At 44.6% G+C, this 24,268-nt stretch overlaps 1 protein-coding gene across 1 annotated transcript in view; it reads left to right on the top strand.

The window, feature by feature from the left end:
- LOC132457730 (apoptosis-stimulating of p53 protein 1-like) overlaps positions 1 to 24,268 on the top strand; it is a 79,163-nt gene that overhangs the window by 45,282 nt on the left and 9,613 nt on the right. Inside the window, exons 5-19 of the mRNA XM_060052038.1 lie at positions 6,715 to 6,810; positions 11,950 to 12,006; positions 13,095 to 13,215; positions 13,801 to 13,880; positions 14,325 to 14,513; positions 16,798 to 16,941; positions 17,215 to 17,395; positions 18,405 to 18,472; positions 19,315 to 19,540; positions 19,923 to 20,162; positions 21,904 to 22,101; positions 22,828 to 22,978; positions 23,152 to 23,189; positions 23,395 to 23,526; positions 23,773 to 23,978. Coding sequence (XP_059908021.1) covers positions 6,715 to 6,810; positions 11,950 to 12,006; positions 13,095 to 13,215; positions 13,801 to 13,880; positions 14,325 to 14,513; positions 16,798 to 16,941; positions 17,215 to 17,395; positions 18,405 to 18,472; positions 19,315 to 19,540; positions 19,923 to 20,162; positions 21,904 to 22,101; positions 22,828 to 22,978; positions 23,152 to 23,189; positions 23,395 to 23,526; positions 23,773 to 23,978 — 2,127 coding nt within the window. The remainder of the gene's footprint in view (positions 1 to 6,714; positions 6,811 to 11,949; positions 12,007 to 13,094; positions 13,216 to 13,800; positions 13,881 to 14,324; positions 14,514 to 16,797; positions 16,942 to 17,214; positions 17,396 to 18,404; positions 18,473 to 19,314; positions 19,541 to 19,922; positions 20,163 to 21,903; positions 22,102 to 22,827; positions 22,979 to 23,151; positions 23,190 to 23,394; positions 23,527 to 23,772; positions 23,979 to 24,268) is intronic.

The raw sequence follows: 24,268 nt of genomic DNA on the forward strand, positions 1-24,268 counted from the left end.
GTGCAGGAGTTCTCCCTGGAAGGACAATGCAGCAAAATTAAGGTCCGCTCCTGCAGGATCACATGGGACAGCCCGCAGGTAATGGAGGGGGAGGGGGGGAGAGGGTGTGTGTGTGTGTGTGGGAGGGTCATAATAGAGGTGCCGATGCTCTATGTAGCATGCCCCTGTCGTTCTGATCGGCGGAAGCCCGTCCCGATCAGGTGGTGCGGAGCTGTCTCTGTAACGGATAGACACAAACACACACGCAGTGTGTGTATGTGTGTGTCAGTGTGTGTACGCTGCTGTGCACGTTGTGTGCTGTGTTAAGTGTCAGCAGGGTACGGCACTGCAGAGTTCCCGCGCACCGCGGGTCAGCAGCTGACCAGCCTCTGTCTCTGACACCTCATCCTAACCTGCAGAACATCATATCTCCAACACCAGGGCAGTGTCCTGATGCGCCCAACATCAGGACACTGCCCTCTGTGACACGCGCTGCCTGACTAGGTGCTGATGTTCAGGACGCCCATAAAGTCATCGTTGTTACCTCATGTGTTCAGTGTGTGCCCAGTGGAGGCCAGCTGGCCCAGGTCCTCATGTTGCACTGATCTCTTTATGTCCACTCTGCTACACATCAGTAGGGGGTCTATTGTGTATCCCTGTGTTCTGATATGGCTTCTGAAATAATATTTATATGAGACTGAGGTCAATGATATTCAGAGTATCAAGGAAATATCATATTGTAGAAAAAAAAAAGGTAGGTATGATATAAATAACTATATATATATATAGAGAGAGAGAGAGAGAGAGAGAGAGAGAGAGAGAGAGAGAGAGAGAGAGAGAGAGAGAGAGAGAGAGAGAGAGAGAGAGAGAGAGAGAGAGAGAGAGAGAGAGAGAGAGAGAGAGAGAGTACATCATCCCGACATTACTTTTAGCAATCCAGTCGATGGAATGGCAAGTGTTTAAATAGCTGTGTGTTGTATTCACAGTGCCATTCTTACTATAATTGTATGTTATGCTCCTGGGCTTTGCTCTCTTATGGTGACTCGTCTCAAACGTCTCAAACCACACCTCTGAAAGTAGCCCAGAGGATGATGCTGATCAGGTAATCATATGGTTTATCAGGTAATTGGTATTTCCTACAGTCTGAAATGAGTGCCAGGTAATCTCAAGTTCCTTAGTTTGTATGGTTATTGCCTCCCCATAAGGGGCTTAAGGTTTGAGAGTTGTAAAGAGAGAGAGAGTTTCCCTCCTTGTGTTGGGGGAATTTCTGCAGTGTCTTACCTACAGCACCTTTAACTCATCTAAAAGCTTTCACAATATGAAATATTTGTTATTATTTCATAAGCTATGATTGAAAGTATAAGGGGATATGGCTCATTTATCTCACAGCACTCAGCAGTCACCAGCCTCTAGAGCAGCTCTGTGCTGGCATCAGGCCTTCACTCTAACCCTAAACGCCCACTGCATCCTGATGCAACAGTAGCCTTCATTCGTGTTGACACAGCAGATCAGAATCATTGGAACGGCATGGAAGCAGAATGAGCCGCATTGAGTTGAGTTGTGTGAAATGATGTGTGCAATTTATATTGTGTGGGAAATCCAAACTTTGTGTGATAATTGTTAATGAGCACCAGCTTAAATACTCTTAAATATAAATAAATCAAATAAAACTGACCACTCAGGATTGGAGAGGAAGGAAGGGTGTGTGTGTGTGTCTCTTTGTTTGATTAAGGAAATGCATCAAGTAGTCTCTAAAGGACATCCTGCCATTTAGCATGTCTGGTCAGTAACACAAATGTACCCAAACCCAAACCCACACACCTACCTACCTACCCACCCACCCACCCACCCACCCACACACACACACACACACACACACACACACACACACACACACACACACACACACACACACACACACACACACACACACACACACACTCACACATGGATAGGTTGTCTGTTTGTGTAATACGTAGACAGACACAATTATACTAATAATTATCATAATAATGATAATACTAAGAAGAGCAGAGAGCTGCCCTCTTTCTGACGTCTAGTTGAATGAATATGCCTCAGGTACACAGGACCCTTTTCTATTGGTTTTAAGATTTTATGTGAAATGCTCTAATTGTGGCTGGCTAGACTCAAAATACGATTCCACTCAGAGAAAGATCAGGTTTTAGGTCTCAAGTATTATCATAATAATTATAATAATAATGATTAAAGCTGCAAGCAGTATTTTATAGGTGCCAAGCCTAAAGCCGGCCAATAAGAACCAATCAGACCATTAAGACCCTGACCGGCCATCAAAACCCTGACGCAGACCATGAAGACCCTGTCAGACCATTAAGACCCTGACAGACCATTAAGACCTTGACGCAGACAATTAAGACCGTTTTTGTTTGCATGCGGTTGACAACGCTGGAATAGCCTCAGCTTGGATCTGTTGATGGCCGAAAAAAATTCATGACCATACGTCGTAAGGCTGACGAGTAATGATGAACTTTAGCCTGGTTAACCTTGACCTATGCTTCTTAAATACACCAAGTTTGGTGATTATTGACTCAAGTTAACCCCGCTTTTAGTCACCTATCATTGATTGGGCTAATTTGGACGTCCAGCCGCCATTTTGCTACAAGTTCTGGGTCTCCTTCCAACATTTGCTGAACATGAGGAAATACAAATGTCTACCGGATTTCATGGCTGTAGAAGAAAAAAATCAGAAAATATGTCCGGCCAAAGTCTGCATTTTCAGTTAATTGATACACCCAGATCGTCTGATCTGGGTACAATTTGGAGAGGTTGCATTTTCAGTCAATTGTTTTACCGCTCCCTATAGCCCGATATGGATACGTTTGATGAGGATTGGTTGAAGTTAACCTTGCCTTTTAGCATTAAGTTAATTTTGGACGATTTTGAGCCTCTGGTGGCCATATTGTTTTGTCAATCAACTTAATTTTACTTGAGCAGGAACTTTGGTCCCCAACCGCCACTAAGTTGGTCCCACTCAAATCAAACATTCCGTCTATGAACTGTGGTGATTTTAGTCACAGGCCGCGCCCTTTTCGATGCCACGCCCTAATTGGAAATATGTTGACTCTATCTTGTTTAGAATCAAGATCCGAGGAGTCTCTACGCGTTTTAAACCAAACCCTTTTTAGAAGTCAATGGCACCTGGGCGCTTTAGTTTTTAATGTACAGACATCGCTTTATGTCAGATTGAGGACATTGGTCCAAAGATGATAGATGCTAAAGTATTTTTGTGCAAAAACCTATGGATGTTAGGGGTTGAGGGTGCAGGCAGCCAGGTAGGACCCAGATGCAGACGGTTTAGCGAGAACAGCACTTTATTTATGCCTAAAGGCTAAGGCAAGGAACCAGGGAACTCAGGTGACAACAGGGAACACGCAGGACGAACAACCACAATGATAGCACAAGGAACAAAGGAAAGACAAGGGCTTAAGTAACAAACACAACGAGGAACAGCTGAGACACATTAGGGGAGGGAACAGTAATCAACACAGGAGGGAAACACACCAAAACACGACAGACCATGACAATGGATCCTTAAGGAATCAAGTGTTTTTAACAAAGTTCGACATAGTCGTGAATCTATCCAAATAAAGTCATAGGTTTTTGAAGCATCTTTGTTCACCATGAGGATATGCATGCATTGACAAAGTGTCAGGACTCTAAGTGAAAGCGGTTAGGAGATATGTTTGTTCAAATTTAGCATTTTTGCAAAAAGTATAGTTAAAGCGCCACCTTTGGGCCAATCAGTGTAATATTTGCTCTCTGTTAAAGGTCCCATGACATGCTATTTTATGTGTTCTTTAACATAGGTATCAGTGGTGAAACTAACACAGCATTCAAAGACGTTCCCGAAATTCAACCGTGGTGCAGAGTTACAGCCACTCCGAGCCAGTCGCACATTGAGCTTCCCCCAAATGTGCTGTTTTGGTGTCTGTAGCTATAATGCAAATGAGGGGACTGAGGCGGGTCAAGGAGGAGGGTGGGGGTGTGGCCCTGAGCTGCTTGCAGCCACGGTACCATGCGCTCTGTTTACAGTGGATGTATCGCAATGGCGAGGTGCTCACAGCCTTTAGCCGTGTTCTGTAAATATTCTAGAACACACGGGAGTCCTCGAGCTCTATATCTAAATATTATCATATAGCCTACATAGATATCTATATCATATAATATATATTATCACGGCCAAAAGCTGTGTGAGCCGATATTATGAATCTCAAATGACCGCGTTGGGTTCTCCGACGTTCCTGGTTCTTCCACGTCCACATCAATGTGAAGTAGACTGAACCGCGACAAGGAGGAGAAAGGGATTGTTGCCGGGCAGTGCTTAGGCACCTCCGCCTCCGGCGGTGGTCCCTCAGCGGGGCTCAAGCGGGAGACATTCGCCGCCAACAATCCCTTTCTCCTCCATGTCGTGGTTCATGTTCTTGAGGGAGTCAAAGCCAAAGTTCCTTCCCCCCAATTCATTCTCAACCTTGGCTGAGATAACCCCCACTACGAGTCTCGTTGTAGAAATACCAGAGACGAGAGTCCGACGTGTTATGCGCCATAACACCAAAAGCAGAACGGTTATCCAAATAACAAGGAAGTGTACAACACTTGCGTTACAGTCCTGGAGCTCTATATCTAAATAATATCATATAATACATAGATATCTATATCATACAATACATATTATCACGGCCAAAAGCTGTGTGGGCCTCCAGACGATATTATGAATCACAAACGACTTTGTCGGGTTCTGCGACGTCTCTGGTTCTTCCACTTTCACATCAATGTGAAGTACACTGAACCACGCGCTGCCTGCTGCCGGCTGCCCGCTTCCGGGCGATGGTGCCTCGCTGCAACCGGCGGCATGTCGCATTTCATGTACTTCAGCGAGTCAAAGCCAAAGTTCCTTTCCCCCAATTCCTTCTCAACCATGGCTCAGATAACTCCCACTACAGTCTCGTTGTGTAAATACAAGAGACGTCAAAGAACCGACAAGAAACACTTGCGTTACAGTGTGTGTATTCACACACACACATGTGGCGCTCGCACGGTCGTGTCTCATTGGCGGACCAACGTCTCTGGGCGGGCCAGGCAGAGTAAGGGGAGGAGCTTAGATGCTTTATGACGACATAAATAAAGACATTCCAAATCAGCGCGCTTGAGCCTCAGTTTTTTCAAAGGCGAGCAGAACAGCTTGTGCTCGTTTGACACCAAACGCAAGTTTTAGCCACTGGGGGACCATAGGCAGGCTAGGGGAACTAATATTTATGTTAGAAAACCTCATAAAGTGAGATTTTCATGTCATGGGACCTTTAATGTTGTGTGCGGTTTAGGGTGTGTAAGTCAAACTTGGTGGAATAATAATAATAATAATAACAATAATAATAATAATAATAATAATGATAAAACTAACAATTACAATAGGTTGCCTTCGTACATTGTGCTTGGCACCCTAATGATAATACTAAGAGATGATTGGAAGAGCAGAGAGCTGCCGTCTTGCTGACGTGCAGTCTGCAAAATCTCTAATTAGATTTTAATGTCTCTAGTATGGGGTCAGAACAGTCTCATTAATAATGTATGCACAGAAAAGGATTCACAAATGTATTCTGGGATTTATATATAAATGACACCTCTCACAAATACATTTCAATGCACAAACAAATGGATATCGGTATGTATAAATGTAAAATAAATCCACAAACAAAAATAAGTTTCACAAAGACATTTCTGATCCACACAAAAATATGTCTTGTTTTAAATAAATGTAATATAAACCCATAAATATATGAATTTAAAAAATATTTGCAATTTTCATAAAAAAAGTATTTGGATGTTTATATACAAACTTTTAAACTTGAATGTACAAGACGCTTTCATTTGTGAACTTGTCTGCATTTGTGTGTGGCTGGATTCACAAAAGCATTTTTTTCAACAAGGAACTCTCTGTAGCCAATCAGATGCCTCCCTCGTATTTTATATATTTAACATTTATACATACCGATATCCATTTGTGTGTGCATTGAAATGTATTTGTGAGAAGAGAGTAATTTATATATAAATCACAAAATACATTTATGTATCCTTCTCTGTGCATACATTATTAATGACCCCATACTCAATTAACAGAATATAGAGACGAGATCAGAGGAGGACACAATAGGCCTTATTTTGCTAGCGGTAATCTTGGCTCCCTCTTGGCAGCTCGGTGAGTAAAGCTTGGTGAGTAAAGTAGTCCAAAGCCTTGAGAACCCCTGACAACATACAATTGTGTGGCTGTAGATGCTCCTCTCAACAAGCACGTCAGTAGGGGTCAAGGAAAGGTTGTCCTCCCTCCCGGAGTGGAACAGTCAGAACTCACCATTCTAGTTTGCAAGGAGAGATTCTCCTGTCGTCATTGTGAAAAACAGAACTAAATGAAGAGGCTGTGAACTTCATGACAATGTTCAAACGATGGATCTGTCTGCATGAATGTCCAAGGTGAAAATTTTAGCATTATAAGTAGAGGTTAAGTAAAGATACATATCATGTATAACTGGTAGTTTTAGTTTTAAAGTAAGTGAACGACTTTAGAATTATAATGCATGCGTAATGTGCGTGTGTTTCTGTCTGTGGGTGTGTGTGTCCGTGCGCACGTGCGTGTGTGTGTGTGTACGTGCTTGCGTGTGTGTGTGGTTGTGTGTTTTTGCGTGTGGGGGTTGTGGCGTGTAGGTTCCCCGTGTAGAGCTGACCCTCTCTGAGCTCCAGGAAATGGCCGTGAGACAACAGCAACAAATAGAGGCTCAACAACAGAGGTTGGTTGCTAAGGTAACACAAACCAGAACGCCAGGAGTGCGTGTAGAAGCATGCTAAACATCACTGTTGACTAAGTGTGTGTTTGTGTGTGTGTGTATATGTTTATTTCCTTTGATCTTTTCTCTTACTTAGCCCACACAATGCACATACAAAAACAGTCAAGTAAAGTCTCACTATCACAACACAAAACATACCAAAATCATTGCACACAGAGAACAGACACAAACTAAATGTTGTCTTAGTCAACGGTGCCTGTCAGCGTTTACACCAGTAACACCATTAAGAGGAAGGAGAATTTACCATTTCAAATTGTGTTTTATTTGTAAAAAAAGTTACTTGTGATTCAACCTAATTTCATGGATTTCATGAAACGTAAGAGACTTCAGAGAGCATGGCTTGGCACGGAGCTGTGCATGGGAAACGTGGTTTAGGTAATAAATACTGAGCCCTGGGACCAAGGCTGTGATACCGCTGCATCTGTTTTATAAACCCCCTTCCTTTGCACACGTATCAGGGTGGAAATGGGTTTGTATGAAAGAATGGGCAGCTGCTACAGTCAGCCGGTTGTCCGATCAGAAAACAGGAAGGGCCTCTGAGTACTGTGAACACAAGGTGTTGTAAGGCAGCTGATAACGCAGAGGGCCTTGTGGTTTGGAATCAGGGAGAGAAATTCAGAGCATCCTGCCTCTCTTTCTATTTCGTTACTTTACTACCCTCTTTGATGTCTTTCAGTGCTTTTTGAACACTTCTCTTTTGTTTTATTTGTTCTTTCTTTCTTTCTTTCTTTCTTTCTTTCTTTCTTTCTTTCTTTCTTTCTTTCTTTCTTTTTCCTCAAGATCTTAATTCCCATGCTTCATTGTACAGACACAGATATATTTGCAAGCAACCATGACAGGGTCCTACTGAATGACCGTATGACTGAGTATGGAGGTGGCCTGATGAATACATGATGGTCAACTTTATTTGATGTGATGCCATGTTTCACAGAATGATTAGTTGAAGTTGGTCCTGAACTACCAATGGTCATGAATCTGACGTAGTTCCACTACACTATATGGGCATGTTCACTACCAGGGGCAGATCAGATTATATTTTGAGAAATGGAAATCTTCCGCACATGGAGGTATGGTGAGCTTGGTCGGTATGGTAACATGGCATTGGTATGCCTTAAAAACTGGTTTTCCGGAAGTTTACATATCAAAACAATCACCAACCATGTTTCTAAAGCATATTGTGTCAAATTCCATGTTTGCTAAACTACATATGTACCAGTTATTTTCAGATATAGACTTGAAATTTGGCATGGATATATTGTTGAATCTCCTCTTAGTAGCCGTATTTGACAAGCGAGCCTAAGTGTTTCTGACGCAATGTTAGAGCTGTTAAAACATCTGAAATATTCATATATTTCAGATGTTTTAAATGTATATCTCTGCCGTCGTTAGCCTTATTGCTATGAATTTCACACCATAGAGTCCCACAGTCACCTGGTACATGTGTGATGAGTATCAATTTTTTACCACTTTCGGCAAAAAGCAGTTTAGATGTGGGTGTTTGGTCGAGTTGTGGCCATTGCATTAAGACTAAATTATCCGACCATATGGGTCAGACTCTGAAAGTTGTCATGATGAATGGTGCAAGTATAACAAGTTTTAAGCATATTGCACTTTCCCAGTTGAAATGGCAGACAGATTAGTATTTTTCACTTAAGTATGCATATTATAGCGCAACCTATAGTTAATTATGGCCCATCCTTGATATCCCTAACTCACTTTACGAATTCTACAAGCCTGCCAATTTATACAACTTTTGAAAATGTTGTTTTGGAGATATGGCCAAATGTACCAGGAAAAAAATAATTAATGTAGCTACAAGCAACCATGACAGGTCCTACTGTATGACCGTATGACTGACCGTATGACTGTATGACGGACAGTATGACAGTATGACGGACAGTATGACAGTATGACGGACAGTATGACGGACAGTATGACCGTATGACGGACAGTATGACGGACAGTATGACCGTATGACAGTATGACCGTATGACAGTATGACAGTATGACGGACAGTATGACGGACAGTATGAGGACAGTATGACAGTATGACGGACAGTATGACGGACAGTATGACTGTATGACAGTATGACAGTATGACGGACAGTATGATGGACAGTATGACTGTATGACAGTATGAAAGTATGACGGACAGTATGACAGTATGACGGACAGTATGACGGACAGTATGACCGTATGACAGTATGACGGACAGTATGACTGGATGACAGTATGAAAGTATGACGGACAGTATGACAGTATGACGGACAGTATGACGGACAGTATGACCGTATGACAGTATGACGGACAGTATGATGGACAGTACTGTATGACAGTATGACAGTATGATGGACAGCATGACAGTATGACGGACAGTATGACAGTATGACGAACAGTATGACGAACAGTATGATGGACAGTATGACCGTATGACAGTATGACGGACATTATGGCGGACAGCATGATGGACAGTATGACAGTATGACAGACGACGGACAGTATGACAGTATGACAGTATGACAGTATGATGGACAGTATGACAGTATGACAGTATGACGGACAGTATGACAGACAGTATGACAGTAGGACAGTATGACGGATAGTATGACGGACAGCATGACAGTATGACAGTATGACGGACAGTATGACAGTATGACGGATAGTATGACAGACAGTATGACAGTTCTGACGGACAGTACGACAGTATGACAGTATGACGGACAGTATGACAGACAGTACGACAGTATGACAGTATGACGGATAGTATGACAGACAGTATGACGGACAGTATGACAGTATGACAGTATGACAGTATGACTGACATTATGACAGTATGACGGACAGTATGACGGAAGGTATGACAGTATGACGGACAATATGACGGACAGTATGACGGAGAGTATGACAGTATGACAGACAGTATGACGGACAGTATGACAGTATGACGACAGTATGACAGTATGACGGACAGTATGACGGACAGTATGACTGTATGACAGTATGACAGTATGACGGACAGTATGACGGACAGTATGACTGTATGACAGTATCGCCTCGTGCCCACTACCTCCGTCCGTTGACTGATCCCCATAGACTTTGAATGGGGACGGACGCGCAATGCATTGTGGATCTGTCCGTTCCGTTGGAGCCTTTGGCTCCGTCAAAAAGTTGAAAAATGTTCAACTTTTTTGGCAGCGACGGATCCGTCATCCAATCAGATCGCGTATGCAAATTTAAGCACTGTGACGCGACTCGGGCTCTGACGATACTGGAAAGCAGGAAAGCGGGTTATCTTGCATCGCAACAAGCAGGAAGAAGCGGGAAGAACCCGGCGAAGCGATTTGATTGGCTGACGGATGCCTCTGCAAAGACTACTCCCCCATCCGTCAGCCACGCCTTCCCACGTCCTTTGACGGGACAATACAAAAAAAAAGCCTATAGTGCAATTAAACAATGAATATACAAACATACTGCCTTGAACATAACAGTCAGGCTAATGCTTCTTTGTTTTGAGCCAAAGAAAAAAAAATAATAATTTAATAAGAATTGCGTTAATCTCGCGATAAAAAAATTAACGCCGTTAAAAAATGTTGTTACACCCTAGTATATGTGGGAGATTGATTGAAAGAGACTGGGCAAGATTCACATTTACCCTTTTACTGTTTGTCCTGTAATTTGTCGAAAGACCATGTCATTGCGATATAGAAAGGAAAAGACAGCACAGCACAAAGAAAAAAACAATATGGAAATGTGAACATAGGAAAATGTCCTTTGGGAAAACTGTACATGCAGTGCTGTAGGAATTACAGCACTTCCTAAACCTCCAGACGTTCCTGTCTGGTGGGCCACAAATTCTCATTCTCATGCAGCCTCACTCCTCTTCCTCTTCTTCTCTCTGGCTTTTGACCCCGGCCAATTCCTTGTCCTTCCATTGTCAGACATTGTATAACATTGTGTTGTGCTCCAGCTATATTTTGTCAGTGATGGTTCATGAGATGCACCATTGAGCTATTTCAGTAAACTGGTTGATCGTTGGTTGATCTAACACTTCACACATTTCCCTTCATTAGAGAAAGTCAAGATTCATCCGGGAATAATTTACCAATTCAGGACAGATTTAGAAAAAAAATCGAATGGAAATGTGTAGAAATATGCTTCACATATTATGACAACTTGTTGAACAATTTTGTGTGTACAGACTTATGCAATGAACCAATGCCCAAATGTTGTTGGGATGGGACTATTCAATAGACCCAATACAATACATTTGGATCAACATGACATAAGCAATTGATAATGTAGGAAAGAGCAGAGAATTGTACATAATCATATGCATGGCTGTACCAAAGCAATTGCAACTTGTTAAAATTAATGAGAAACTGCTTTTTTGATGTGCCCAAGTGACAAAATTATGTGAAAATTGAACAGGTTGTTTTGAGAATTTCGATTCTGATCTAAGAAATGTACCAAAGCAACTGAGAAAAACTGTAAAACAGCTGAGCCTAAAAACAGCTGAGGTTTTTGGATGCAATGTTAGAGCTGTTTTAACCTGTTGTAGAGCTGTTTACGTATGCATGTATTTCACTTTAAAATGTATATCTCTGCCGTCTTTCGCCTTATTGCTATGAATTTTACACAATATAGTCATACAGTCACCTGGTACATGTTTGCCGAGTTTGCAACTTTTACCATCTCTGGCACCAAATCTTTTGGACTGTGGGTGTTTGGTTCCTACGTTTTTCGTAGGACCTCTAATAATAATACTAACAATTACAATAGGGTTCCTACTGTTTCGTAGGACCCCTTATTATTACCTCTTAATGTTATTCTGTTCACCTGTAGGACCTCTGATAATAATACCAACGATTACAATAGGGCTCCTACTTTTTCTTAGGACCCCTAATTATTAACTCATAGTGTTCTGTTCACCTGCATGTCTTCTGTGTGCATGGAGATGTGGGCGTAGTAACTTGTAAAAGTATGCAGTTACCAGTTACTATTAACTGGTAACGTTCATGTAGTACAAGTCAACCCAGAGTCAATTCATCTGTTGCATGTTTTCTCTTGAACATTTCTAACGTCCTCTGCCTCCCAGGAACAGAGACTCAGGTATCTTCAACAGCGAGGCAGACCAAGCCAAGCACAGACTCAGGTGAGCTGAACCAGATATTAATCCAGAAGTCTCACTCAGCTCCCTTTCTTCAGCGGTCTGTTGTCTCTGTCTGTTCAGGCCTCCGGCTTAGTGGAGAAACAAACAACGGGTGTAAGAACCACTTGATAATTACCTCACTCTCTTAAACAGATATCTGCGCAGGGAAGAGGTGCCAATTCCAAAAATGCAAACACTGACATTTGATAAAAAGTGTCAGAAACTAGTTTGAATGAACTTGATGTGTCTGAAGATCGAAAGCTCTGAAGGGATCCGTTTAAAATATTTATTATTTTACGATCTTCATGGAAATGAGTCCTTAGCCCAAGTGAAGGAGTTCAAGTACCTCAGGGTCTTGTTCGCGAGTGAGGGTACTATGGAGCGTGAGATTGGCCGGAGAATCGGAGCAGCGGGGGCGGTATTGCGTTCGCTTTACCGCACCGTTGTTAAGAAAAGAGAGCTGAGCCGCAAGGCAAAGCTCTCGATCTACCGGTCGATCTTCGTTCCTATCCTCACCTATGGTCATGAGGGTTGGGTGATGACCGAAAGGACGAGATCGTGGGTACAAGCGGCCAAGATGAGTTTTCTCAGAAGGGTGGCTGGCTTCTCACCCTATCCCTTAGGGATAGGGTGAGAAGCTCAGCCATCCGTGAGGAACTCGGATTAGAGCCGCTGCTCCTTTACTTAGAAAGGAGTCAGCTGAGGTGGTTCGGGCATCTGGCAAGGATGCCCACTGGGCGCCTCCCTTGGGAGGTGTTTCAGGCACGTCCAGTGGGGAGGAGACCTCGGGGAAGACCCAGGACTAGGTGGAGAGATTATATCTCAACACTGGCCTGGGAACGCCTCGGGATCCCCCCGTCAGAGCTGGTCAATGTGGCCCGGGAAAGGGAAGTCTGGGGCCCCCTGCTTGAGCTGCTCCCCCCGCGACCCGACCCCGGATATGCGGATGGCAATGAGGATGAGGATGAGGATCTTCATGGACGACCTTTGCGCTGTCCCTCACTCCACCCACCTCCCCGACAAAATCATACACACACCCACAAACACACCCATAAAATCACAACCACACAAACACAAACCCTTGTTTCCAGTCAGAGCCAGAGAAGCTGCGATGGCTGAAGGAGCGGGTGGACAGCCAGGAGGCCAAGCTGAAGGCCGTCCGCCTGGTCAGGGGCCAGATGGACTACAGCCGGCTGATCAACGGGAACCTCTGTGAGCACAGACATGCACAGACACAAACACACACGCAAGCACACTCGCAAGCGCGCACGCACACACACACACGTAGGATGCAATCACAAACACACACACATCCACACACAGACACACACACACCTGCACTTTTACAAATGTACACACGCACGCAAGCACTCACGCATACACTCTCTAACACACACACATACACACACACACACACACAGCTGCATGTAGCTTTCAAACCTTTAGTTTCCGTCCAACCAGACGTTGCATTTTTGTAAACCATTTGAAGGAAGCGATGGCTGTTGTGATTTTCTGTTATCTCACTGGCGGTATGGGGCTCATGAGGTACAGCGGGTTGACTGTTAACTGGAAGGTTGCTAGTTCAATCCCTGGCTCCTCCTAGCTGTAGAGGTGTCCCTGAGCAAGGCACCTCACCCTAACTGTTCCCGACGAGCTGTTACCTTGCATGGGGGACCCTGCTGTCGGTGCGTGAATGCGTGATGTTAACTGATATTGTATAGTGCTTTGAGTGGCCACTAAATGAGCGCAATATGAATGCAGTCTAATACTAATAACTCTCTATCTGTCTCTCTGTAGTTGCAGAGATAGATCATGTCAGCAGCCTGTTCCAGGAGAAGCAGGCCGAGTTGCAGTCGGCCGTTGTTAGAGTAGACCAGGTAGTCTAAACGTTTAGGATTAATGTCGAATGATCTGGATTGTCACCTCCTACTACTACCACTTTGTTAAACCTGCACTATCTACGTTCCCTGTAGCAGCCTCTATTGGCTTAGGATGTAGCTACAATTATAACTATATCATTTTCTACACCACAATAGTTTTTTACACCACAATTTTCAACCGGAGAATTTACAAATTGTGGGTGGGGGATTAAAGTTGACCACAATAAAACAACCGTATATGGAATGAAGCCGTGGATAGGAGTGTTTTATCTTGTAAAACGTTGTGGCTCGGAAATCTTTTAATGGAGTAAATAGCTGCAAATATTTGAATAATAGTTTACCTGGTTTCAAACACAAAATAATTAAGTAAAAATATCCATAGGTCTGTGAAATAACGCTTTTATATTTTGTATTCCTATTTTATTGTTTGATTTGTCTCAGTTGACCCAGCAGTTGGAAGACCTCAGAAGAGGGCGTCTTCAACTGCAACCCACCATGCCACAGCAAGGACCGCCCCCCAGCTCACAGGCGCCACCCATTGGCTCAGATAGAATGCCCTCTTCCATGGAGGGCCCGCTCACAGTTGGTCCCGCTGCTCTGGAACTACGAAAACTGTACCAAGAGCTACAGGTGAACAGCGCAGAACCCTCTCTGGGACCTCAACTGTTCATTTAACCACAATAATAATTTTATATCAAATAACTGTATAATTTTCATATATTATTATTATTATATATATATACATATATATTAGGGCTGGGCAAGTTAACGTGCTAATTACGCGCTAACGCAATCTTGTTTTTACGCGATTAATACAACACACATACAATTTATAATTTTTTTACTTTGATATTGTTTTTTCCCACACCCTGTTTACAATTCCCAAATCTGTGGCGCTACTTATTTGAATTTAACTACACTTGTGGTAGCTGTTGGTTTATAATTGTACTAACTAACTGCCTTTTTACAATTCCCAAAGACCACTTGGCCTAGTTTTTGCTTATTAAGTGCATTTGGTATGGATGATAATGTGTAATTCGATTTGATAATCTCATGCAATTTCAATTGGAGTGGATTTAAAATAGAAGTTTAAAAGTGTGATTAATCGTGACTTAACTCACCATACTATGTGATTAATCGATATTAAAACTTTTAATCGTTGCCCAGCCCTGATATATATATGAATACATATATATAATCATTCAATCAAAATTATATCAATGCATCTATGACATAGGTCTGCGAAAATATGACACAACAAATATGAAAGTGTTGTTGTGGCTCCACTAACCCTCCACTTAGCAAAGCCAAAAGTTATTTGCACAGACCTTATTCGTCTTTGAAATATCAACTCATAGCAAAACACAGAAACCACCTGGCTGCATCGATCAAAAGGAGTATGGTCAGAGATTCATTCAGATCAGGAGACACCTTATGATCCACCCTTGGGATGAACACGGCCAAAGGAGGATCAGTATGAAACAACAGGATTTAAAGGGTCGGTTAACCCACTGTTTGGCTCTTTAAAGAGCCGGTTGGCCCACTGTTTGGCTCTTTAAATAGCCAGTTGGTCCACTGTTTGGCTCTTTAAAGAGCCGGTTAACTCACTGTTTGGCTCTTTAAGGAGCCGGTTGACCCACTGTTTCAGATGGCTCTTTAAAGAGCCGGTTACACTACAGGTGTCAGGGAAGCTTAATCCTCTCTCGGACACAGACATTAAATGAACCGCTGCTCAGACGGAGCTTCACCATCCATACACGCTGTAACGTTACACTATAAGGGTCCGGAAAGCTCAGCTTCCTCTCGGATGCCGCAGTTAGCCGCTGGCCAGGCTGAGCTCCACACGTCACCACACGCTACTAGTCAGAGCTCCACGCGTCATCACACGCTACCAGACAGAGCTCCACACAACGTCATCACACGCTACCAGATAGAGCTCCACGCGTCATCACACGCTACCAGACAGAGCTCCAGACGTCATCACACGGTACCAGACAGAGCTCAACACGCTACCAGACAGAGCTCCAGGCGTCATCACAAGCTACCGGACAGAGCTCCACGCGTCATCACACGCTACCAGACAGAGCTCAACACGCTACCAGACAGAGCTCCCCATGTCATCACACGCTACCAGACAGAGCTCCACACGCGTCATCACACGCTACCAGACAGAGCTCAACAAGCTACCAGACAGAGCTCCACACGCATCATCACACACTACCAGACAGAGCTCCCCATGTCATCACACGCTACCAGACAGAGCTCCACACGCGTTATCACACGCTACCAGACAGAGCTCCACACGCATCATCACATGGTACCAGACAGAGCTCCACGCGTCATCACACGCTACCAGACAGAGCTCCACACGCGTCATCACACGGTACCAGACAGAGCTCCACACGCATCATCACACGGTACCAGACAGAGCTCCACACGTCATCACACGCTACCAGACAGAGCTCCATGCGTCATCACACGCTACCAGACAGAGCTCCACACGCATCATCACACGGTACTAGACAGAGCTCCACACGTCATCACGCGCTACCAGACAGAGCTCAACACGCTACCAGACAGAGCTCCACGCGTCATCACACGCTACCAGACAGAGCTCAACACGCTACCAGACAGAGCTCCACGCGTCATCACACGCTACCAGACAGAGCTCAACATGCTACCAGACAGAGCTCCACGCGTCATCACATGCTACCAGACAGAGCTCAACACGCTACCAGACAGAGCTCCACGCGTCATCACACGCTACCAGACAGAGCTCGACGCGGTACCGGACAGAGCTACACAAGTCCGCCGTTGCGCCTTGGTTGTAACGTCAGACGACCTCGGAAAGATCCGACGTGACGTAGCCCAGATGTAATAATTGACCCACTGACCCTCCCTGCTGTGTCTTCAGGCCCGCAACCGTCTCAATTTGAAGCAGAGCAGCAGCCTGGAGCACAGCCAGGAGCTGCTGAACCAGAGGAACAACCAGGTCAGCCTCATGGGCCGACGCATCGGAGACCTGAGGGAGAGGCTGGGCCAGAAGAGGGCGGAGGCATGATGGACACCTGGACACACACACACACACACACACACACACACACACACACACACACACACACACACACACAAAAATGCATACATTACACATAACTACACCACACACCATACACACCACCACAGACCATACACACCACACACACATACATCCCCAAGGACATAAACATACACACACAAACAGACAAACACACAAATGCATACACCACACACACAAACATACAAATGAAATAGGAGGAGTTAATGGATTTTATTCGTGTTGCTTCCCCTCTAGTTGAGTCTTATGAGTGGCGCCGGTCCCCCTACCCCTCCCCCCCGCCCAAGAGGGGGTACAGACAGTGTGTCAGGGCGTGTGGCTGCGGTCTGCCCCTACATTCAGGTGCCTGCAGGTGGCAGAGCTGAGGCCGACCTCTCCCTGAAACACACGCCCTTCGGACAGGTCCGCTCCCACTCAGGTTGGTACAAACCCACTATTAGTATTAGGCCTAAAAAAAAAAAAAGTTTGGTTCCTCTTGGTTGTCAGTTGAGGTCATGGGTAGGTAGGGAATTTATTATATTTTTTTATTTTTATTTTTTCCGAATGATAGGTAGGTTGTTTTCATTTAAAAACGAGAAAATTTGCTCATCCTTGTACAGAATGAAGAGGTGCTGTACCAAAACGTAATTATAGAGGTGCTGTACCAAAACGTACCAATGAGTTGTATATTTTTTTTTTATACAACTCATAAAATAATTTGGGTCGCACATAAATTGACAGGGTCGGTCGGAAACCGGAACCAAACAAAAATGTATTTTAGGCCTTAGTATTAGCGGAGGTTCAATGTCAGGAGTGGTGAAGATGGCGGAGGGGAGTGTTATATAGTGTTATATATACAATTTTTTGGCTAATGAGAGATGTGTTGGAAGACAAAAATATCTAGCTAATTTAAGAAAATAAATATTTAGGACCACAAGGGAGTTTTTTTGGAGTTCTGAGTTTAAAGTCAGAATTCTGAGATTAAAGCAAGAATGACTTTAAACTCAGAACTCAAAAATTCACTTGGCCCTAATCCCTTCGAAAATGCAAAAACCTGCTTTTATCAGATTTCTTTGGTCAGCATGGGGTTCCTGTCCTGTATGTCGTAAAGTGACTCTCCCAGAACTTGGTTCCTTACAGGTAGCCTGTAAGGAACTACCCTTATTTAGCCTATGAGATTTAACCAGTGAGATTAAACTAAGAATTCTGACTTTAATCTCAGAATTCTGACTTTAAACTCTGAACTAAAAAATAAAATACTGTGGCAAGAACTGGATCAAAGTTACTTCCTATGACTGCTTCAAATCTCAAAGCCAATTTGCCAATTTCATAGGTATTTGTCAAATATCAAATCCAATGTTTTTTAGGCAACTGCATTCACTATTGTCAGCGTCAAACCTGCTTTTGTAGTCCTTTTACCTTCTTTTTTTTTGCTTTTCTCTACACAGCTAACGACGCCTCCTGGCTGACCGATAGTAAGAGTATGTCTGACTGGAGGGCCGGGAGTCAGGAGCAGGTACTTGATCATACAACACTCATCTTTAATGGCTTTTTCATTTTATTTTAGGTATATTTCATTCTCCATTTGCAGACCTAAATAGATATTAATGCAAAAAATATATTTATGAGTTTATTAAATATTTAAAATGATCTAAAATATAAAATATAACCAGATAACGTTAAACAACCGGAATAACAGGGATGTATCCAGTGTCAAATAGTATGTTTAAATGCATCTCAAAGTTAGCTAATAAACTCAATTTTGCACATATTCTGCATCTGATGCATAATAAACATCTTGACACCTCTCTGTCTTTGTCTCTCCCACTCTCTCTCCCTCCCTTTCTCTCTACCTCTCTCCATCTCTCCCTTCCCTTCTGTCCCTCCCTTCTTCCCCTCTCCCTCTCTTTCTCTCCCTCTGTCTCTGCCTCCCCCTTCCTCTCTCTGTCTCTCTCTGTCTCCCTGTCTCTCTCTCTCTCTCTCTCTCTCTCTCTCTCTCTCTCTCTCTCTCTCTCTCTCTCTCTCTCTCTCTCTCTCTCTCTCTCAATTTTCAATTCAATTCAAAAAAGCTTTATTGGCATGAGAAAAATACATTTGCATTGCCAAAGCAGGTGAACAATAAGCATTATAAAATAAAAAGTAAAAAGGTCAGGTATATAGTATAATATATAATATAATAAGTATAAAATGTTAAATACAAAATATCTATACATATCAAATGTCATGCTATAAAAGTACTATAAAAAGTAAAATGTGCAATATTATAAAAAATCTCTCTCTCTCTCTCTCTCTCTCTCTCTCTCTCTCTCTCTCTCTCTCTCTCTCTCCCTCCCTCTCTCTCTCTCCCTCCTGCTCCAGCACCTCCCTGGGTACGGTACTTACCCCAGTGCGACCCACCAGGCCGCAGGGACCCCTAGCGCCACTAGCTCCTTGCCCCGTTCCGCCCCCGGCACCCTGGGCTGGTGTCGTTCGGAGGCGTCCAAGCCCTCGTCGTCTAGGTCACTGACGTCCTCCTCCTCCTTCTCCTCCTCACACCAAGAAGCACGGCCCACCGCCGCCACCGCGTCCACTCAGAGGAACGGAGGTGATGCAGGAGTCATAGAGTTGCTGTTACCATGCTCCATGCACCATGCGGTGATGGTGTAACTATCCACCTTGGATTTCTTTGTAGCTGTAGGTCGTATCCAGAGTGGGAAAGAGAGCCATGGTCAATCACACACTCAAGCACACAAGATTGACAGGCAATATTGACTCCCTGAACCAATCAGGGAAGAGATACCCTGATGGTTCAGAAAACGATCCGGTAGCTAAAATCCGAGGCGCAGTGAACTATAAGCAGATGTCCTCACAGATGTTTAAACCCTTTCTAAAGAGTTACACTCAAATGTAAGCTGTTAAATGGTACCTACCTTTACCAGTAAGCTTTGTTGTGTTTGTTTACTGTCTGTCTGTCCCGTTGGTCCAAGGCTCCAGCAGTCCAGTGCAGACCTGCCCGCTGCCTCCCCAGTCCGCCAGGCCCCCCCCTGCTGTGGCCGTGCGCCCCTACGTCCCGGACCCGCCCTCCAGGCCCCAGTCCCCGAGGAAGGGCCCGGCCACCATGATCAGCAGCTCCATCTACAACATGTATCTGCAGGGACCCCAGACCAAGAACCAGGGCCCCCAGACCAAGAACTACGGCTCCCTCAACAACAGGACTGTCAGATCAGGTACACACAGAAGGCTCAAACAGACTCCCTCTCTGTCCCTATCACACACACACACACACACGCACGCACGCACGCACGCACGCACGCACGCACGCACGCACGCACGCACGCACGCACGCACGCACGCACGCACACACGCACGCACGCACGCACACACGCACACACACACACACACACACAGGTAGCTAGGCACTTAACGCACCCATGCACACACACACGCACGCACGTACCCACACACACATAAACACACACACTCATGATGAATGTGCCTTCAGTGACCTCTACGTACTGTAATGCAGTTTGTAGTTGCAGGTACACAACTACAGGTATGTAGCCACTACTACTATACAGTATGTAGTGACTACATATGTATATAGTATATACAGCATATAAAGTAAATAAATATAGTAACCAGCAGGTCTGCAGTACTCAAGTGTTTCCGGCTCGTCTTGGACGAGTTGGTATTTGCACTCAGACTGTCTCGTTGCGCCAATATTTGTCTCACCAATATTCTAGTGGGTCTCGACCGAATCCAGCTGCCTTGGGGAAAAAAAAGTATACATAATTATTTTTATATTTTTCTAAGTAACTCCTCCTTCAAAACCAAATTATTGATTAAGCGAGCTTGCTCAGAAAATTGGGCATTGGTTAAATTAATTCAAAATAGAATGGGCATTGACGTTGTTGCCTGGTAACCAATCGTAGGCCACAAGACATCTCCACTTTCACGCACTCTGTGCGCGATGCATGATCCATGCTGCTCATCAGTTTCAATTGCTTCAGCTTTATGTGACTTTAACTGAAGAAGCTATACTCAAAGTAAACAATATTACCTAATTTGATCCTACAGTGTGGTGCACTGCATATTACAATTAACAGTAAAAAATTATAATTTTAAGATAGAGGAATGTAAGCTGTTAAATCTGTGTCTCAAACGTCACGTAAAAATTATAAACAGGTAAGTAAGTGGTCTCTCTTTTTTTTTCTCGGCCCTGTCTCTCTCATTTGGAATTTACTTGGACTCAAACCTCTTGGACCTGATTTTGAATCGAATCAAACCTCTTTGGACTTGGTCTAACCTCTTTGGACTCGGTCTTGACTGGGACTCTAACCTCTTTGGACTCGGCCTTGACTGGGACTCTAACCTCTTTGGACTCGGTCTTGACTGGGACTCTAACCTCTTTGGACTCGGTGTTGAATGGGACTCTAACCTCTTTGGACTCGATCTTGTCTTGGACTTGACAAAAGTGGTCTTGACTACAGCTCTGGTAACCAGTTATCACTACTGGGGTTACTATATTTAATAACAGGAAGGGAGAAGCTTTAAGAAAGCACATTCAGAATTTGAAATAATATTTGGAAGATTACAGACCACATGCATAAGTCCCTCTCTCTCTTGAAGATAAGAGACCATCCATTAATGAGAATGAATTTGGGGACTTGTACGAATCAGGATCAGTCATACAAGTCCCCGTCCCTCTCTTTCTTGCCTTTCTTTTCATTCTTACAGTCGTTCTGTCCATCTCTTCCTCTCTCTGTCTTATAACTCTCTGTCCGTCTCTCTGTCTGTCTCTCTCTGTCTTATAACTATCTCCCTGTCTGTTTCTCTACCTCTTTCTCTCTGTATGTGTCTCTGTCTGTCTTTTAACTGTCTGTCTCTCTGTCTGTCTTTCTCTCTCAGTCTGTCTTATAACTCTCTCTCTCTGTCTCTCTGTCTGTCCATTGCCTCCTGGCCTCCCAGTCTACGGTAAACCCCTCCTCCCCCCGTCCTCGGCCCCGCCCTCTCCAGTACCTTTGCAGCAGTCGGGTGGAGGAGGTTGCACGGGTGGGAATGCAGACAGAGAGATGCTGGGAGGTGGTGTAGAGGGACGGCTACACCTGCCCCCGAACGTGGACAGCATCCCCCGACCTCTCAGCCCCTCCAAGCTCACACCAGTAGGTAAGCTGCTCACACCAGTAAGTAAGCTGCTCACACCAGTAGGTAAGCTGCTCACACCAGTAGGTAAGCTGCTCACACCAGTAGGTAAGCTGCTCACACCAGTAGGGAAGCTGCTCACACCAGTAGGGAAGCTAATCACACCAGTAGGGAAGCTAATCACACCAGTAGGGAAGCTGCTAACACCAGTAGGTAAGCTGCTAACACCAGTAGGTAAGCTGCTCACACCAGTAGGTAAGCTGCTCACACCAGTAGGGAAGCTGCTCACACCAGTAGGGAAGCTGCTCACACCAGCAGGGAAGCTGCTCACACCAGTAGGGAAGCTGCTCACACCAGTAGGGAAGCTGCTCACCCCAGTAGGTAAGGTCTGCAAAACTGTTCAGGAGTGGATCCAAGACTCTGATGATGATCACATATACTGGCATGAATCTAAATAAACAATAAAAGTGCCCAGTGAAAAGTTCAGGACAGTAGACAGAATTGAAATAAATAAAGGTATATTATTCCACCGTTAGTTAGTGCAGTAATAAGCATTAATTCACAGTTAATTAACTGAACTAATGTGTCTAGTAATCATTTACTCATGTGTTCATGTTAACCTACGGTAATGGGGTTGAATGCCATATACTAATGCTCATTAGGCCATTAACCAAGGTTATGATTAATAAACCCTGACTGTAAGGTGCTTCAGAGCAGTGGAGGGACTCACGCTGGTCTTCTCCTCACCAGCCCACGCCCCACTGCGCTACCAGAACGACGTTGACCTGGAGGTGCTGCGCCGTCGCCTTAGCAACGCCCCTCGGCCCCTGAAGAAGCGCAGCTCCATCACAGAGCCCGAGGGCCCCCAGGGGCCACACATCCAGAAGCTGCTGTACCAGAGGTCAGGTGTTCATGTTGACCGTTGAACCGAGGATGGTGAAGGCCACCATGTGAATATATATATTAGATTATATATATTATTGATAGTATTATTATGAGGCTCTGAAGCCTTTTCTCATGGCTGACTGGATTGTGAAGATCCTACGTTAGTGTCAATAAAGTTTTGTCGTTTAGGTTCAACACTCTGGCCGGGGGCATCGACGGAGGGCCAGGTGAGGCACAAACAGTAATAATGATTATTATAATTATGTCACTGATTAAACATAATGAGTATGGCTTCATGGTCAGGCACTAAGCCCCTTAACTTATTGTTGGTGAAACAGTATTTCATTTTAGTATATATTGGGGAGTTATTAAACTGACTGCACCAATGTGGTGTATGGTATGGTATCATGGTTCATGCTTTGTCTTTTATAGGCAACCCGTTCTACCAACCTGGCAGCCCCTTGCCAGAGACGGACAACATCCCCTCTGAGGACGGACACACTGCTGTGGACGAGACGAGGCTCACCGTCCCTCTGGAGGGCGGGAGCCCTCACCTGTACCCAGGTGAGGGAGTTAGCCATGACCTGAACCCAGGTGAGGGAGTGAGCCATGACTTGAACCGAGTTGAGGGAGTTAGCCATGAACTGAACCCAGGTGAGGGAGTTAGCCATGACCTGAACCCAGGTGAGGGAGTGAGCCATGACCTGAACCCAGGTGAGGGAGTTAGCCATGAACTGAACCCAGGTGAGGGAGTGAGCCATGACCTGAACTCAGACATCCTTTGTACATCCCCTCCTTCCGACGCTGTAGAAACAGCCGGTGAGACGGTGGCCTCGTCTATGCCTCCAGGCGGCGTGGCCACGCCCCCGCAGACCAACCCCTCTCCGTCACCTCAAAGGCTAGAGGACAAGAGCAATAACAAGAGACAGAGAGGTCCATGCTCCAACCACAGCCCTGGAGGCCTAACGCCGTCCACCCCTCCGCCCCCATCGCCCCGGACCACCGCCCCACCCAAGGTATGTGGAGACCCCACCCCATCTCCATCTCTTTGAAAACCACTCCCCCACAAAACCTACGCCTTTCACGAGGCAGGAATCAATTTCACCAAACGCATTGCTCATAAAACATATCAAACATATCAAACAACATATCAAAGTCCCAGCTCCAGCGTCCTGGTCGTCCGCCCAGCCGATGGTAGCTTTTATACGGATTACCTTCTAAAAATATTCAGAATATATTATCCAATAATTTTCACCACAGTGTTTCCATAATATTTTCCTATCTCTGCCTTATTAGAAGTTGAACT

Source organism: Gadus macrocephalus, chromosome 5, assembly GCF_031168955.1.
Source record: "Gadus macrocephalus chromosome 5, ASM3116895v1".
NCBI lineage: Eukaryota > Metazoa > Chordata > Actinopteri > Gadiformes > Gadidae > Gadus > Gadus macrocephalus.